The following is a 19,473-nucleotide window of genomic DNA, read 5'->3' as shown; positions in this document are numbered from 1 at the left end:
CCTTGGGGCCAGGTGGAAACAGAATTTCCAATGGTGAAGGTACCCACTGAAACCAAGACTTTTCTCCTCTCAATCTTTGTCATTTCCTGTATAGCTCTATTCATTTTGAGGTGAGAAGTTTAACCAAGATGACCGCATGACATGCAAATTAAGACTGTACAAAGAATCAATGACTCGATTGGGTGAGTTTCCCCTCATTGGGTCCTCAAGCCCAATCCCCTCCCTACTCGTTCTCAGTCCCATTCTGGTTCCCGGAGTCCAGAACTGCAGCAGGGGACAAAAGTGGGTGACACTTCATCCTTCTCTAGATTTGTGGCCTGCCTCACTGCACCCCCGACAGTATGTCATGGGTGAGCCCTTCTGTCCTAGGGGTCTCAAGGCGACGTTACCAATCCCAAAGCAGAGGCAGTGAGTGAGCACCTTTCTCATCAGGATTGGGACTCTCTGCCTAGGACAGAGTCCACTTCCCCAAGACCCACAACCAGGAACTCCAACCTCCCCTCTTTTGTAGCTCTACACCTTCCCTCGTATCCTGGATTTCTCTTCTATCCTGCTCTCTAGACTTCTCAGACTGTCTCTTGATCCTTGAGCCTCCTTGCTGGTTAGGTGTTGCCTCTTTCACTTATATAAAGTAATGTGCCCAGTCACCAAGTCATGTTCAACTCTTTGTGGTCCCGTGGACTGTAGCCCACCTGGATCCTCTGTCCATGGGATTTCCCAGGCAACAATACTTGAGTGGATTACCATTTCCTTCTTTAGTGTATCTTCCCAATCCTGTGATTGAACCCACATCTCTTGCACTGCAGGCCGATTCATGGCACAAAGCCACTTCAGGAGTCCACAGAGGAGCCCTCTTCAACATCACAGCGACAATACCCTGAGGGGAACGTTTGCCTAGTATTGATATCACTGCCTTGTGGTACTCCAGTCCTACCTTTCGGCTCTCTCTTTTTCTTTTACTTCAGTGATTAAGGTAAACTTTTTAGTTGACTCAGAGCCTAGGTCTCCTCCCTCCCTCTCTGAAGAAAGACATTAGGCCCTTGGCCGCTGATCATTTTTCCTCCCACTGTCTTCTGTTCCTTTTCAAGGCTAACCCAAGAGGCCTCCTCAGGCTCACCGACCAGGTAGATTTCAGGTGGTCACATGGAACTGACTGTTGATACTGGGAGTGCACCAGAATAACTCCCACTGGTCCCTGTCTTGTGACATCCTAACCCAAAAACGGGGGGCAAGTCCCATACATCCAAATGTTCTTGACACTATTCCTAAATGCAGGCCTAAATGACTCCTTTCGACTCCTGTGAAGGGCTCACACCCCTTTCAATGTGCCTCCTCCCCCAACAGGAGACCGATGTTTTAGATGATCAGCTTATTAGTCCACTTCCCCAAGATCCACAACCAGGAACTCCTACCTCGCCCAGTTCTGAGGGGGGACAGTCTACCAGACCATCTACCTCTAATGCACCATCTGGGCAGCTAGAGACCCAAGACCTCCATAAATCAACTCATGGATTTGGCCTTTGGCGTATTCAATGATAGGGTTGAGGAGGCAAAAAGGATTCAGGGACAAAGCAAATAGCATAATTACACAAAGTGACAGCTCAAACCCCTGCACCACCTCAGGGTTACCCTCCCTTACCAAACCCCATGGCGGGGACAGAATCCAGGAAGCCTGGATCAGAGCCACTGTCTCATGCAGAAAGGATGGATCTACGTGCAGCCAGGAGGGTGACTGGAAGGACGAATGCTCCCTGTTTGGGAAAAGTCCACCAGTACCTACCCGACAGATGTACAAACGAGAGGGTCTCAGGAAGCATGACCACAGTGTGGCCAGTCTTGTAAGATACTCAGGGCTGCCAAACCAAGCTGGCTGTGAAGACCAAAGATTGATGGAACCCAGGAACCTCCGTGGCTCCCAAAGGACATCTGGTCATTTCTCCAGAGGAGCCTCAGTTAACTCATGATGTGGCAGGGAGGACAGTTATCTTATACATGGGTAAGCTACTCTGTGCTGACTGATTTCCCTGGGCATTTGTCCTTCCAATCCTCCATGATAATGTGGATTCTAAGGAAGGTTCCAAACCAGTTGATCTGCCTCTCCCCTCAAATGCTTGCTAGGAAATTTTACCTTTGCTCATCAGTTTCTGCTTATGCATGATTGCGCCCTCCTCTTGTTGGGAAAAAACTTGCTCACTAAATTCCAGATATTAGTCCAAGCAGGAGGCCCTCATGGAGAAGGCACCCACCAAGAAAAATGACTGCACATGGCTGGAGAAGCCTACCTCTACATGACAGGGATAGAATAGGATAAGGTACAGGTAGCTGTCCCAGGTGATTCTGTGTAAAAGAATCCACCTGCAATGCAGGAGACAAAGGTTTGGTTCTTGGGTATGGACCATCCCCTGGAGGAGGAAATGCCTCCCCATTCCAGTATGCCTGCTTGGAGAATCCCATAGACAGAGAGCCTGGAGTGCTGCGGTTCATGGGGTTCCAAAGAGTCAGACATGAATGAGGGACTGAGCACAGACAGACAGACAGACAGGTAGCTGTAGAAGTCTAGTAGGGGACCAGAGATAGAGAAACCTAGGAACCTTTTGTAGACCTTAGTAAGTTAACATTCCTCAAGAAAGTTATCAGAAAGTAGGAGAAGGAAGCAAGTTTCCTTAATGTTCAGTTCAGTTCAGTCACTCAGTCATGTCCAACTTTTTGCAACCCCAGTAATCGAAGCACACCAAGCCTCCCTGACCATCACCAACTCCCGGAGTTTACTCAAACTCATGCCCATCGAGTCGGTGATGCCATCCAGCCATCTCATCCTGTGTCGTCCCCTTCTCCTCCTGCCCCCAATCCCTCCCAGCATCAGGGTCTTTTACAACGAGTCAACACTTCGCATGAGGTGGCCAAAGTACTGGAGTTTCAGCTTCAACATCAGTCCTTCCAATAAACAAACAGGAGTGATCTCCTTTAGAATGGACAGTTTGGATCTCCTTGCAGCCCAAGGGACTCTCAAGTTATCTCCAACACCACAGTTCAAAACCATCAAGTTTTCAGCCCTCAGCTTTCTTCACAGTCCAACATTCACAACCATACATGACCACTGGAAAAATCATAGCCTTGACCAGACGAAACTTTGTTGGCAAAGTAATGTCTCTGCTTTTTAATATACTATTTAGGTTGGTCGTAATTTTACTTCCAAGGAGTAAGCATCTTTTAATTTCATGGCTGCAGTCACCATCTGCAGTGATTTTGGAGCCCCCAAAAATAAAGTCTGATACTGTTTCCACTGTCTCACCATCTATTGCCCATGAGGTGATGGGACCAGATGCCATGATCTTAGTTTTCTGAATGTTAAGCTTTAAGCCAACTTTTTCACTCTCCTCTTTCACTTTCATCAAGAGGCTTTTTAGTTCCTCTTCACTCTCTGCCATAAGGGTGGTGTCATCTGCATATCTGTTGTTATTGATATTTCTCCTGGCAATCTTGATTCCAGCCTGTGCTTCCTCCAGCCCAACGTTTCTCATGATGTACTCTGCATGTAAGTTGAACAAGCTGGGTGACAATATACAGCCTTGACATACTCCTTTCCTATTTGGAACCAGTCTGTTGTTCCATGTCCAGTTCTAACTGTTGCTTCCTGACCTGGATACAGGTTTCTCAAGAGGCAGGTCAGGTGGTCTGGTATTCCCATCTCTTTCAGAATTTTCCACTTTATTGTGATCCATACAATCGAAGGCTTTGTCATAGTCGATAAAGCAGAAATTGGTGCTTTTCTGGAATTCTCTTGCTTTTTTGATGATTCAGCGGATATTGGCAATTCAATCTCTGGTTCCTCTGACTTTTGTAAAACCAGCTTGGACATCTTGAAATTCTTGGTTCCAGTATTGCTGAAGCCTGGCTTGGAGAATTTTGAGCATTACTTTACTAGCGTGTGAGATGAATGCAATTGTGCAGTAGCTTGAGCATTCTTTGGGATTGCCTTTCTTTGGGATTGGAATGGAAACTGACCTTTTCCAGTCCTGTGGCCACTGCTGAGTTTTCCATATTTGCTGGCATATTGAGTGTAGCACTTTCACAGTATCATCTTTCAGGTTTTGAAATAGCTCAACTGGAATTCCATCACCTCCACTAACTTTGTTTGTACTGATGCTTTCTAAGGTCCACTTGACTTCACATTCCAGGATGTCTGGCTCTAGGTGAGTGATCACACCATCGTGATTATCTGGTTCATGAAGATTTTTTTGTATAGTTTTTCGGTGTATTCTTGTCACTTCTTAATATCTTTTGCTTCACTTAGGTCGATACCATTGCTGTACTTTATCGAGCCCATCTTTGCATTAAATGTTCCCTTGGTATCTCTAATTTTCTTGAAGAGATCTCTAGTCTTTCCCATTCTGTTGTTTTCCTCTATTTCTTTGCATTGATCACTGAGGAAGGCTTTCTTATCTCTCTTTGCTATCCTTTGGAACTCTGCACTCAAATGGGAATATCTTTCCTTTTCTTCTTTGCTTTTCACTTTGCTTCTTTACACAGCTATTTGTAAGGCCTCCTCAGACAGCCATTTTGCTTTTTTGCATTTCTTTTCCATGGGGATGGTCTTGATCCCTGGCTCCTGCACAATGTCACGAACCTGCGTCCATAGTTCATCAGGCACTCTTTCTATCAGCTCTAGTCCCTTAAATCTATTTCTCACTTCCATTGTATAGTCATAAGGGATATGATCTAGGTCATACCTGAATAGTCTAGTGTTTTTCCCTATTTTCTTCAATTTAAGTCTGAATTTGACAATAAGGAGTTCATGATCTGAGCCACAGTCAGCTCCCAGTCTTGTTTTTGCTGACTGTATAGAGCTTCTCCATCTTTGGCTGCAAAGAATATAATCAATGTAATTTCAGTGTTGACCATCTGGTGATGTCCATGTGTAGAGTCTTCTCTTGTGTTGTTGGAAGAGGGTGTTTGCTATGACCTGTGCGTTCTCTTGGCAAAACTCTGTTAGCCTTTGTCCTGCTTCATTCATGTGGATATGGGATTAGAATGTATTGTGATTGCGCCCCTCCTACTGTTGTGATGCAGCTTCTTTTTTGTCTTTCTACATGGGATATCTTTTTTTGGTGGGTTCTGACATCCTCCTGTCGATAGATGTTCAACAGCTAGTTGCAGTTTTGGTGCAGGAGGAGATGGACAGACATTCTTCTACACTGCCATCTTGAAATGGAAACCTCTGAGATACAGGAGTAGTGAGAAGACAAGAGAATTGAAGGACATTAGGTGTGCCTCAGGCTGGGAGGAGTAGAACAGTGCGGCCTCTTGACAGATGCAGACCAATGGTGTATAACCAGCTCTGTCACAAGTCTTGTAAACTTCAGAAAATTGCAAATTCATAATTTGCAAAGTGAGTCTGATAAACCTTACATTGTAGAACTATTGTAATATATGTGATATTTATAAAGCTGTTGCAATAATGGTTTTCAAAGAATGACATTCCTTTCTCTGATAATTATGACCCCAGATGATAGTATCAATTCTTCGGGGATTATCTTTTTTTTTTCTACTTTCATGAGATGTCAGAGAATATGCAGCACTCTTGGAATGAACAAATTACTGCTGAGACAGTTAAACTATAAAATTTCCCTATTTGTAAATATGTCATTTTAATGTAGAGGAATCTCTCCTGGCTGGATGCTACTCAGAGATTTTAGAATTTGTGTTAAGGACAATGATCTTCCCTCCCAGGTGCCTTTTCATCGACACCACGCCCCCTCTGCCCCCATTTTCATTAATTTCACTGCCACTAAGAGTGTAGCCTTCATTTGAAGTTCGCCAATTATGCTTAAGTAGTAGATGGCCCTAATTAAACTTAAAAGATTTTGTACAATGAAGGAAACTATAAGCAATGTGAAAAGGCAGCCCTCAGAATGGGCAAAAATGATAGCAAATGAAACAACTGACAAAAAATGAATCTCCAAAATATACAAGCAGCTCATGCAGCTCAATACCAGAAAAATAAGCGACCCAATCAAAAAATGGGCCAAGGAACTCAACAGGCATATCTCCAAAGAAGACATACAGATGACCAACAAACACACGAAAACATGCTCAACATCACTCATTATCAGAGAAATGCAAACCAAAACCACAATGAGGTACCATCTCATACCTGTCAGAATGGTTGCCATCAAAAAGTCTACAAACAACAAATGCTGAAGAGGATGTAGAGAAAAGGGAACCCTCTTGCACTGTGGGTGGGAATGCAAAGTTGTACAGCCACTATGGAGAACAGTGTGGAGATTCCTTGAAATACTGGAAATAGGACTGCCATACGACTCAGCAATCCAACTGCTGGGCATACACACTGAGGAAACCAGATTTAAAAGAGACCACGTGTACCCCAATGTTCATTGCAGCACTGTTTACAATAGCAACAACATGGAAGCAACCTAGATGTCCATCAGCAAACGAATGGATGAGGAAGTTGTGGTACATATACACAGTGGAATATCACTCAGCTATTAAAAAGAACACACTTGAGTCAAATCTAATGTGGTGGATGCAACTGCAGCCTATTTTATGGAGTGAAGTAAGTCAGAAAGAAAGGCACCAATACAGTATATTAACACATCTATATTGAATTTAGAAAGATGGTAACGATGACGCTATGTGCGAGACAGCAAAAGAGACACAGATATAAAGAACAGACTTTTGGACTCTGTGGGAGAAGGCGAGGGGGGATGACTTGAGAGAATAGCATTGAAACATGTATATTACCTTATGTGAAATAGATGACCAGTCCAAACTTGATGCATGAAATAGGGCACTCAAAGCCGATGCACTGGGACAACCCAGAGGGATGGGATGGGGAGGGTGGTGGGAGGGATGTTTTGGACGGGGGGACACATGTACACCCGTGGCTGATTCATGTCCATGTATGGCAAAAACCACCAAAATATTGTAAAATAATTAGCCTCCAATTAAAATAAATTCATAAAAAACAAAAAAGTAAGTAGTAAAACATTTCTTTAACAGAGTATCTTCTGACCCCAGTGCAGAGAGTGCTGTCATAGTGGCTATTAGAAATCTCAAAGAAAGGAAATACCATCCTTGTTTCTGGCAAACTCCCTGGAGGCAATGGGATTAAATCCATAGTCCCTGCACTGTGTTTACCTGCTCTAGGGCAGGAGCACAGAACCCCTTTTATTCCTGCCCCAAGTGGAAATTCTGTTTTACCCACAGTCTCAAAGTAAAAATTAAAGGTAATCTTCCATTCCATTCCTCAGCCTCTCCACTCAAACCCACCACCATTTCAGTTTTAACCCCTACCCCCAATTCACTCAGCCTCATTTAGCCCACCACCCCACCTACCTTGTCCCAAAGCACCCATCTTCCTTGCTTTAGAGCATTTGAATTAACTGCTCTCACTGGAACCTCCTCTCCTTCTCATCGCCTGTTTCAACTTGTCACATGTTTAGATCTCAGAGGGTGTCTCACCATCTTCCTGATATGGCAACTAATCCTAGACTCTAAAGGTCTATGGACAGTGGCTCAGTATACTTTTTATTACCCACTGCATTTCTGACGTGGAGCATTCCAAAGTGTAGGTGCTCAATTAATGGTTGGAAAAACAAGTAACAGTGATAAAGAAGTCTACTTTCTTATTATATAATTTCTGCCTCAATCTTGAGTAATCTAATTTAATTTTACAATGGAGAAGTGCGAAAACAATTTAACAAAAACAAAAGCTTACCACTACTTTTTCTTTCCTTTTTTACTTGACCCAAGTTATTTCACTGCAAAGTCTATTCACATTTGCAATAAAATCCCTCTTCCACTGCTGTGTTTTCTTGTTCTGAAAGTGAAAGTGATAATCTGTCGTGTCTGACTCTTTGCGACTCCATGGACTCTATGGAATTCTCCAGCCCAGAATACTAGAGTGGGTAACCTTTCCCATCTCCAGGGGATCTTCCCAACCCAGGGATCAAACCGAGATTTCCTGCATTGCAGGCAGATTCTGTACCAGCTGGGCCACCAGGGAAGCCCAAGAATATGGCAGTGGCTAGCCTATCCCTTTTCCAGTGGATCTTCTTGACCCAGGAATTGAACCTGGGTCTTGTGCATTGCAGGAATTTCTTGTTCTAGATCACACAAAAAATGAAAGGCTTCTAAAATTGTTTTATAAAATATCAAATCTTTAACTCAAACCTGATAAACAGTAGTAAATCTGTGATCCATATTGTCACCAGGGGAATGGCAATTTCCTCAGTTTCTGCCCTCCCAAAGAGGAAGAATTCAGCGGAGACACATAGAACAGTTTTAAGTAGCATGGGTTTGATGAAGCAGATCAAAAGTACACTCCCAAGAAAGGATGAAAGCAGGCTGTCTGGAAACCAGAAGTGGCCGTGCCATAGGGTATCGTGTCCTATGTCATTTGACTGACAAGTTGATGGACAGCTTTAGGTTATACAACTTTTCTCCTAGTGTGCAGGCAGTTACCCATAAGCCCCAAGCAAAACCCACTGAGAGGAAGGGAAGACAGAAACCACAGTGCTCTTTCTTATAAATATGGCATCATGAACATGGGTTACATTAGTGCCCTTTTAGGTCTTGGTGCACCTGTGCCACCCTGGGCTGGTGGTTTTGACTTGCTTGGTCCTGACATGGCTGGAAACCTAGTGCTGGTCCTTGGTCAGAACAGAGAGGCTCTCTGAGTGTGCTCTGACCAGCTGTGTTCAGGTGGGGAAGAGAAAGACAAACCATCCCTGGCTGCTAACCTGGCTCAGAATCCCGGTTGGATTCTGAACAGGGAACAGCCATCGTTCCCATGGGACATGGTTGGGAGTTTGTCATGTGATAGCTGTCTCCAAGCTGAGTGCTGACTCTGTATATAGTTGTCCTTTCTGCCTGAGAGAGTATCTGAGCAAGGATGGTATAAATGTCCTTCTGGGATAACTCAAAAGTCACAGATGTCTAAACTGGTCTAGATAATTTTTAGGGGCATCTGAGAACTTTCCTTAATTTTGTTTTATACAACTGAGATCCTGCATGCAGAGGGGAACTCTGATTCTTATCAGAAGTCTGATGGGCCCTATGAGTTCCTGAAGTGGGCAGAGTTTAAGGAGTTCTAGAACCCCAGGTTAGTGGGGAAAGATTTGATGATGGGGGTGGGGGGTGGGGCTATGGTGTCCAATGTCGAGTATAGTGAGGAAGGGATCACTGGTCCAAGAGACTCCTTCTTTTGCCCAGAAAGAGTTCCTGTGAACAGGGCTCATTGGCTGGCTGATGGTTAGTATCATTGGGGAAAGGGGAAGGACTTTCATAGACAAATTAAGCATTGCCAAGCCAGCAGAGTCTACCTGGCAAGTCTTTCAAAATTCAGTGTTCCCTTAAGGCAGGGAAGATTTTGGACAGAAGGGACTTCGCGCCAATCCTAAGGGCAAGTCTTCAGTGATGGACAGTCAGTTACCTATCTGAAAGGGAAATGATGAATGTTCCTCATGCTTCATCTTGAGGTGTCGCTAAAGTCCCTCATGGCCTTTTCATGGCTGTGGCATCCCTCACCTGTGATCCTGCCAGGCGGAATGTGGTTTAGTTCTTTCCCCAGGGGCCGTTGTGGCTTCCCTGAGTCTTTTTTTTAAAGGAATTATTTATGTATTTAATTTTGGTTGTGCTGGGTCTTCATTGCTGCATGCAGGTTTTCTCTAGTTTTGAGGAGCAGCAGCTACCCTTCATTGGGGTGCCCTGGCTTCACACTGTGATGGATTGCCTTTCTGCAGAGCACAATCTCAAAGGCCCCATGGGCTTCGCTATGGCAGCAAGAAATGGTGAAGTCGAAGAAGTGTTTTGAGACTGTTGTTGTTGTTCAGTCTCTAAGTCACATCTGACTCATTGTGACCCCATGGACTGTAGCCCTCCAGGATCCCTTACCCATGGGATTCTCTGAGAAGGAATACTGGAGTGGGTTGCCATTCCTTTCTTCAGGGGAACTTCCCAACACAGGGATCGAACCCCGGTCTCCTGCATTTCAGGCAGATTCTTTACCACCTGAGCCACCAGGGAAGCCCCATTTCTGAAGGTCGTCAGACAATTTTTTGCTCAATTTCTTTTCTTTCCTTGTCCATTCTATCCCTATCCTGTAGACACACTCAGGTTGAATTTTATAAACACAAAGTGGAGGCATTCATGGCATACGGCATATGATTTTGTACACTCAAAGCCCAAGATACTGGGAGTCCAGGTGCAGAGAAATGCAGAAGAAAGCGAGGTTAGTTCTAGCACTGTGTGCCAGTTTAGCAGGCAATTGTTTAAAATTTTAGATTTGGTGGCATGGAGAGCTCATCTACTTGAAACCATTCACCTCAGGTTGGGACTCAAATTCACGTGGCCAAGACTCCAACCTGGCCAAAATCCTCTTTGGGACTTGAAGCATGGTGTTTTAATTAGAATTATTCACCTGGTACCTGGACTTACTGAGGATCAGGTTGTTTGTGTCTCAACACAGAAGGGATTCAGCAAGAGGCAAAGTGTTAGGAAAGAAATAAATTTATTAATATAGGACGCTTCTAAGAGATACAAGCAGGCAGGTGATGGAGCTCTGTCCCGAGGATTAAGTGGCTACAATTTTAAAATCAAGGAAAGTGAACGAGGGGAAAAGGCCTCCACCTTTGAGTAGAGGCTGGTTTACCTCACTAGATCCCCCTTCGTTTCGAGCAGGAGAGTGTCTTATCCTATGAGGTCAAACTTGGATTTTCATATACTTCTTCAAATCTGTAGAAGGGTGGTAACATTTTTCTTACCTAAAGGCCTGGGTCACATCTCATGTTTTATACCAGACATCCTGGAATGTGAAGTCAAGTGGACCTTAGAAAGCATCACTATGAACAAAGCTAGTGGATGTGATGGAATTCCAGTTGACCTATTAAATCCTGAAAGATTATGCTTTGAAAGTGCTGCACTCAATATGCCAGCAAATGTGGAAAACTCAGCAGTGGCCATAGGACTGGAAAAGGTCAGTTTTCATTCCAATCCGTAAGAAAGGCAATCCCAAAGAATGCTCAAGCTACCGCACAATTGCATTCATCTCACACGCTAGTAAAGTAATGCTCAAAATTCACCAAGCCAGGCTTCAGCAATACGTGAACCGAGAACTTCCAGATGTTCAAGCTGGTTTTAGAAAAGGCAGAGGAACCAGAGATCAAATTGCCAATATCTGCTGGATCATCAAAAAAGCAAGAGAGTTCCAGAAAAGCACCAATTTCAGCTTTATTGACTACGCCAAAGCCTTCGACTCTGTGGCTCACAATAAACTGTGGGAAATTCTGAACGATTTCTGAACGTGGGAATACCAGACCACCTGACCTGCCTCTTGAGAAAGCTGTATGCAGGTCAGGAAGCAACAGTTAGAACTGGACATGGAACAACAGACTGGTTCCAAATAGGAAAAGGAGTATATCAAGGCTGTATATTGTCACCCAGCTTGTTCAACTTACATGCAGAGTACATCATGAGAAATGTTGGGCTGGAAGAAGCACAGGCTGGAATCAAGATTACCGGGAGAAATATCAATAACCTCAGATATGCAGATGACACCACCCTTCCGGCAGAGAGTGAAGAGGAACTAAAAAGCCTCTTGATGAAAGTGAAAGAGGAGAGTGAAAAAGTTGGCTTAAAGCTTAACATTCAGGAAACTAAGATCATGGCATCTGGTCCCATCACCTCATGGGCAATAGATGGTGAGACAGTGGAAACAGTATCAGACTTTATTTTGGGGGGCTCCAAAATCACTGCAGATGGTGACTGCAGCCATGAAATTAAAAGATGCTTACTCCTTGGAAGTAAAATTACGACCAACCTAAATAGTATATTAAAAAGCAGAGACATTACTTTGCCAACAAAGTTTCGTCTGGTCAAGGCTATGATTTTTCCAGTGGTCATGTATGGTTGTGAATGTTGGACTGTGAAGAAAGCTGAGGGCTGAAAACTTGATGGTTTTGAACTGTGGTGTTGGAGATAACTTGAGAGTCCCTTGGGCTGCAAGGAGATCCAAACTGTCCATTCTAAAGGAGATCACTCCTGTTTGTTTATTGGAAGGACTGATGTTGAAGCTGAAACTCCAGTACTTTGGCCACCTCATGCGAAGTGTTGACTCGTTGTAAAAGACCCTGATGCTGGGAGGGATTGGGGGCAGGAGGAGAAGGGGACGACACAGGATGAGATGGCTGGATGGCATCACCGACTCGATGGGCATGAGTTTGAGTAAACTCCGGGAGTTGGTGATGGTCAGGGAGGCTTGGTGTGCTTCGATTACTGGGGTTGCAAAAAGTTGGACATGACTGAGTGACTGAACTGAACTGAACATTAAGGAAACTTGCTTCCTTCTCCTACTTTCTGATAACTTTCTTGAGGAATGTTAACTTACTAAGGTCTACAAAAGGTTCCTAGGTTTCTCTATCTCTGGTCCCCTACTAGACTTCTACAGCTACCTGTCTGTCTGTCTGTCTGTGCTCAGTCCCTCATTCATGTCTGACTCTTTGGAACCCCATGAACCGCAGCACTCCAGGCTCTCTGTCTATGGGATTCTCCAAGCAGGCATACTGGAATGGGGAGGCATTTCCTCCTCCAGGGGATGGTCCATACCCAAGAACCAAACCTTTGTCTCCTGCATTGCAGGTGGATTCTTTTACACAGAATCACCTGGGACAGCTACCTGTACCTTATCCTATTCTATCCCTGTCATGTAGAGGCAGGCTTCTCCAGCCATGTGCAGTCATTTTTCTTGGTGGGTGCCTTCTCCATGAGGGCCTCCTGCTTGGACTAATATCTGGAATTTAGTGAGCAAGTTTTTTCCCAACAAGAGGAGGGCGCAATCATGCATAAGCAGAAACTGATGAGCAAAGGTAAAATTTCCTAGCAAGCATTTGAGGGGAGAGGCAGATCAACTGGTTTGGAACCTTCCTTAGAATCCACATTATCATGGAGGATTGGAAGGACAAATGCCCAGGGAAATCAGTCAGCACAGAGTAGCTTACCCATGTATAAGATAACTGTCCTCCCTGCCACATCATGAGTTAACTGAGGCTCCTCTGGAGAAATGACCAGATGTCCTTTGGGAGCCACGGAGGTTCCTGGGTTCCATCAATCTTTGGTCTTCACAGCCAGCTTGGTTTGGCAGCCCTGAGTATCTTACAAGACTGGCCACACTGTGGTCATGCTTCCTGAGACCCTCTCGTTTGTACATCTGTCGGGTAGGTACTGGTGGACTTTTCCCAAACAGGGAGCATTCGTCCTTCCAGTCACCCTCCTGGCTGCACGTAGATCCATCCTTTCTGCATGAGACAGTGGCTCTGATCCAGGCTTCCTGGATTCTGTCCCCGCCATGGGGTTTGGTAAGGGAGGGTAACCCTGAGGTGGTGCAGGGGTTTGAGCTGTCACTTTGTGTAATTATGCTATTTGCTTTGTCCCTGAATCCTTTTTGCCTCCTCAACCCTATCATTGAATACGCCAAAGGCCAAATCCATGAGTTGATTTATGGAGGTCTTGGGTCTCTAGCTGCCCAGATGGTGCATTAGAGGTAGATGGTCTGGTAGACTGTCCCCCCTCAGAACTGGGTGAGGTAGGAGTTCCTGGTTGTGGATCTTGGGGAAGTGGACTAATAAGCTGATCATCTAAAACATCGGTCTCCTGTTGGGGGAGGAGGCACATTGAAAGGGGTGTGAGCCCTTCACAGGAGTCGAAAGGAGTCATTTAGGCCTGCATTTAGGAATAGTGTCAAGAACATTTGGATGTATGGGACTTGCCCCCCGTTTTTGGGTTAGGATGTCACAAGACAGGGACCAGTGGGAGTTATTCTGGTGCACTCCCAGTATCAACAGTCAGTTCCATGTGACCACCTGAAATCTACCTGGTCGGTGAGCCTGAGGAGGCCTCTTGGGTTAGCCTTGAAAAGGAACAGAAGACAGTGGGAGGAAAAATGATCAGCGGCCAAGGGCCTAATGTCTTTCTTCAGAGAGGGAGGGAGGAGACCTAGGCTCTGAGTCAACTAAAAAGTTTACCTTAATCACTGAAGTAAAAGAAAAAGAGAGAGCCGAAAGGTAGGACTGGAGTACCACAAGGCAGTGATATCAATACTAGGCAAACGTTCCCCTCAGGGTATTGTCGCTGTGATGTTGAAGAGGGCTCCTCTGTGGACTCCTGAAGTGGCTTTGTGCCATGAATCGGCCTGCAGTGCAAGAGATGTGGGTTCAATCACAGGATTGGGAAGATACACTAAAGAAGGAAATGGTAATCCACTCAAGTATTGTTGCCTGGGAAATCCCATGGACAGAGGATCCAGGTGGGCTACAGTCCACGGGACCACAAAGAGTTGAACATGACTTGGTGACTGGGCACATTACTTTATATAAGTGAAAGAGGCAACACCTAACCAGCAAGGAGGCTCAAGGATCAAGAGACAGTCTGAGAAGTCTAGAGAGCAGGATAGAAGAGAAATCCAGGATACGAGGGAAGGTGTAGAGCTACAAAAGAGGGGAGGTTGGAGTTCCTGGTTGTGGGTCTTGGGGAAGTGGACTCTGTCCTAGGCAGAGAGTCCCAATCCTGATGAGAAAGGTGCTCACTCACTGCCTCTGCTTTGGGATTGGTAACGTCGCCTTGAGACCCCTAGGACAGAAGGGCTCACCCATGACATACTGTCGGGGGTGCAGTGAGGCAGGCCACAAATCTAGAGAAGGATGAAGTGTCACCCACTTTTGTCCCCTGCTGCAGTTCTGGACTCCGGGAACCAGAATGGGACTGAGAACGAGTAGGGAGGGGATTGGGCTTGAGGACCCAATGAGGGGAAACTCACCCAATCGAGTCATTGATTCTTTGTACAGTCTTAATTTGCATGTCATGCGGTCATCTTGGTTAAACTTCTCACCTCAAAATGAATAGAGCTATACAGGAAATGACAAAGATTGAGAGGAGAAAAGTCTTGGTTTCAGTGGGTACCTTCACCATTGGAAATTCTGTTTCCACCTGGCCCCAAGGACAGTGTCAACTGCCACGCAAGTGTTCTTTGGGTATGCTGTGCATTCCCAAGGAGTTACAAGAGTACTCCTTGTAACTTTTAATTGAGGGGAACCATGGCACTGTGAGCTGACCCAGATTATGCCCTGTGGGTCTTGGAACGAGAACAAAGCAGAGAGTGACAGACAGCAAATACACTCTCATGAGAGACAGAGCAAAAGTCAGGAGTCTGCAGCCGGCAGTTTGGGCAAGACCACTGGAGTTCACTGTGGCAGCAGTCCTAGTCACGGTACCAAATATGTCACTGGTGAAAAGGGATTTCCTCAGTTTTTGCCCTTCCAAAGAAAGGGATGGACTCTGGACTAATGCACATCTGGGGACTTGTCTTATGAAGGTCACTTTATCAGTCTTGCGAATTTGAGAAATTTACAATTATCCATCTATAAATGGAGTTGCTAGATCCTATGCTGCATGAATGCTGGAATGCATGTACTACATATAAAACAGAGTCATACTGATTAAGAAACAATGGTCTTTAATGGAAGTTATGATTATGAACCCCCAAAATACCACTTTCCCATCTGAAGTTATTTTTATCCAGTAGATAGCAGAGACTATGCAGTGCATTGGGATAAAAGAAATAAATATTCTTAAATGAGCTAAATTAAGGCAAAGTATTTTTTATTTTTACCAAAATAAAAAAAATGTTAGAAGAAATATGGCAAACCACAAATTAAATGATTTTTCCTTTATTTTTTCTTGATTTTCAGTTTCTCAATGTTTTTCTGTGGACGTCTTTCACATTATCATGACAATCTCTCTTTCAGCACCATGTTACCTACTTTCAGATCATAAAGACAATACAGATGGTTCATGAATTTCTTTCACTTCTACCAAAACTGTAACTTTAAAAATCTTAAAACAGCTATAAATATAACAGCAATATTATTACCAAATTAATATCGTGAAGAAAAACAAACTCTTAGAGGTAAAAATATTTGATAAAAATGAAATAAATAGTATGTAGAACTTACTAGTTTAAACAGGAAGAAAAATGCAATCGAAACTTGGTTTGCTCGACTAACCTGCACTACCTAGAACCTTGACTACTCCTCGAGAACATTCTGTTCCAACGTCATCTTACCTTGTTAGGACTGTGAACAACATATTCAGTACTATCAATGTGTTTTACAAATACCCAAACTACAGTTTCAAAACTTTAAAACAGCAAACGATGTGATTTATATGATTAATATATTGGTATTTTGAAGCACAATAAACCTTATGAAAAGTAATGAACATTTAATTGAAAATATTAAACACCTCCCTCATCTCTTTACAAATCTACTTTAAATCATCTTTCACTAGATATTTCTCCTATGGAAAATGAACTGCACCGAAAATCCCTTACTACTTAAAACTGTTAAGAACATGTAAGTTTGTTCCCTCCAGCCCTACTATTCTGCACAATTTAGGAGCTTAACTGCTCTCTTCCAACACAAAGGGAACAAAGTGCCCCTACCACCCTCTCAAGGTATGACAGGAGTTGCAGGACTTGGCCCTGGAAGGGGCACCGGCCTCAGCCATAGCTGGGGGCCTGGCCACATCTCCCATCCTTGCTGTCTCCACCTGATCTCTCAGAGCCTTTTCATAGAGGTCTGGGAAGGAACTAGGGACCATATCGTGGGTCTTGGCCAGAACCTCCAGCACCTTCATCTTACTGGTCTCAGCATAAGCTCTTGGGCCCCACAGGAACTAGTACCTGGAGGTACTTCAGGTACTTCTTCTGCACCAGATCTTTGGTGATGAGCCTTCTGGGCTCCCCATAGATTGAGTGCCTCCTCCCAGAATAGACTCCCAACACATTGAGGAATTCTCAGACGTCTTCCTCAGTGGCTCGGTTACCCTTAATGAAGATGACCCCCAGGAGCGTTGTGAGGAGACTGGACTTGGGCAGCTCCCCCTCATCACTTGGACCTTCGTCGCCCCCGAGGTTGAGCTTGTTGATGAGGGCATAGATGCTCCTGCTGCAGTCAACTTCCTTCAGCTCCAGGCCAAATACCAGCGCCATGTGCTTAGGGGCTCTCCTGAAGATCTCAGGGAAGTGATGACTATACTTCCTTTTGATGACCTTCAGCAGAGCTTTTGGCATGATGGGCTCCTTCTTGGTGTATTTCTCCAGCACGAACTCCACCAGCATCTTGGCCTTCCTGGTCAGAGGATCTTTGAGAGTGCTCTGAGTGGCCGTGGCTGCCTGGGAGGCACCTGCACTTTCCTCCTCTGGGCCCTGGGCACCTTCATCAGAACCTGCACAGGAAGCCTCTGCATCAGGAGAGGTAGGGGCCATGGCTTTCCCAGCAGCAGGGGAGCTTGGGGGAGAAGCCTCAGGGACAAACGAGGGGGAGGAGGGGCACTTGTCTCCTGGGACTGCAGCAGCAGTGGCCTGGGCCTCCTGAGTGTCCCACCTGACCAGGTGGCATTTCACACAGGCATGGAACTTGTTCTTGTGCCTGCGAGGCATGATGACACAGGTCAGGGACTGCAGGTGGGCGTGCGGCCAGGAAGGCTGGCACTGAGGGCACCTGCAGTGAGGACAAGGAGATTCTGTGAGCACCTTCAGCAGGGAGCGTCCTCCCTGGCTTGAACCAAAGCTGCCTCTGAGGGGTCCTTGAGGCCAGTGCTCTAGGACCCATAGGGCCCATGCTCTGGTGAGCCTATCCCCTGAGACCCCTGAGTAAGAAATGAAGAGTGAGTGTCGGAGCACATGCAGACTGCCTTGCCTGGCTGTTAGAAGGGGGTCATTTGGGGCTGAAAGGGGAGGCAGGTCCTTTCGGTTCACATTCAGAATCAGGATGAAAATTGGTGCAAGACTCCTCCATATCTGACACCCCCCACACAGACCCACCCTGTTCCCTCTCCCGCTCTGAAGTTGAAACTTCCACCTTACCTGCCACCACAGAAGAGGAGAGGAGGGAGTGCTCAGGCCCCCAGTGAAGGGTGCTGGGACCGCCCTTCTGCTGTCTCCAGGCTTCCCCTTCACAACTAAGCTCTATCTTCCTCTCTAAAAGTGCAGGCTACCTTCCCCATTGTTGGACGGGAAGAAGTGCTGACCACAGGGGCGGGTCCTGAGTCACCCGTGTGATGGGGAGGATGGTCGTCACTCTGACTCCTCCCGAGCCCTGACATCCTCCCTCCGCTAACCGGCTGAAAGCCGTTTTGAACGAGGTCCCCTCTTCCCCGAGTGTCCCGTGTAGGCAATCGTAGTCTGGGAGCCCCTCAACCTTTAAAGTTCCCTGGATTCTCTCTAGCTGCGCTCGCGCCAAGTCGCAGTGGGTGGGGGGGGGGGGTTAGGCATGGCTGCCATTCTGGGGTGTGGGGACCCTCCGTACCCCCCTTCACTCCACAGAGTCCTGGATTTTCCCTCTACTGAACAGAGCCAGGGTCCACCAACCCTGCACCCAGATCCACCACCCCTGGACCCAGGTTATGTCCTGAGAACCCGCGTACGAAGCCAATGGACATTGCCCTAAGAGCCAGGCCCGAGCCTCCAGGCGGAGAGCAGGTGCAGAGTTTCCGGGGAGCTTGAAGTCCCCTCTTTTCGGATGGAAAGGGTGTTGGGAGTGCCAGGGCGTATCTTTGTAACTATGCAGTGCACTTGTAACTCATGTCATCTCCAACTTGGACACCTGATGAGACCTCGGACTCCTCCCTCTGGTCACAGCTACAGCCGCTCTCAAAGATAGCAGCCCTCTCAAAGATGGCATGAGCCCCACCCTGGTTAGCGGACCGTCACTTCCTGTCATGCGCATCTGGGCTGCAGGAGGACAGCAGGGGCGGGGCCTGGGTGGGCGGGCTTCCGGGGGAATTTCCGGCAAGATGGGGATGTGGTCCTTTCTTGGATTCATAGGGGGTCCTGGGACGTCCCTGCTGAGCTCAGTCAACTGACCTCACTCCTTGCCTCACACTTCTCAGTAAACCAAGCAGGAAGAATCTGGGAGCCCGAGCCTGACAGCCTTCCTGGAGCTGCTGAGACGGACAGTGAGGGCACTTTGGGGCCCCTTCTTGTGTGCTGAATGATGGTCTCTGTCCTCTATCCCTATCTTGCCCTGACCGCAATGCTGCGTTACGTCCTGTCTGCTGACCTGAGGACAGGGCCTCCCCTGGAAGGTGTCACTAGTGAGAGGTGCACCGGCATTTCATCTGGACGCTTCTGCCTAAGGCTTCCTGGAAATGGCTGCTGCAGGTAAGATAAGCGAGAGGGAAGGGTGGGAGAATGCCTTCTGTGGTGTGGAACCCCTCACATCTCACTCAGGATCTTTATATCGACTGCAGGCGGAGCCTGGAAATCCTTCCCTTTCTGGTATAAATCCACGCCTGTCCCCAACCATGCCCCACACAATCCCAGCAGAGAAAGTGAAGGGGCTCCTTAGCCTGGCAGTTTTCGCTGTGGGCTCTTCGTCGATTGCAGGGGCATTGCTCGAA

The 19,473-nt window shown here is 46.2% G+C and overlaps 1 protein-coding gene across 1 annotated transcript; it reads right to left on the bottom strand.

Annotated features, from left to right (window-relative positions):
• Positions 1–16,867: 16,867 nt before the first annotated feature.
• LOC136154368 (melanoma-associated antigen B1-like) lies at positions 16,868–17,512 on the bottom strand. Its single transcript, XM_065916672.1, has one exon. It carries the CDS (start codon positions 17,510–17,512, stop codon positions 16,868–16,870), a length of 645 nt encoding a protein of 214 aa, XP_065772744.1.
• Positions 17,513–19,473: the final 1,961 nt, after the last annotated feature.

This window comes from Muntiacus reevesi, chromosome X, assembly GCF_963930625.1.
Source record: "Muntiacus reevesi chromosome X, mMunRee1.1, whole genome shotgun sequence".
NCBI classification, from domain to species: domain Eukaryota; kingdom Metazoa; phylum Chordata; class Mammalia; order Artiodactyla; family Cervidae; genus Muntiacus; species Muntiacus reevesi.
Note: the sequence above shows the minus strand (reverse complement) of the source record. Positions and strands in the feature narration are given on the sequence as shown.

Excerpts from the sequence above, each read along its gene's own strand:
- LOC136154368 (XM_065916672.1), bottom strand. The coding sequence starts at position 17,512 with ATGCCTCGCAGGCACAAGAACAAGTTCCATGCCTGTGTGAAATGCCAC.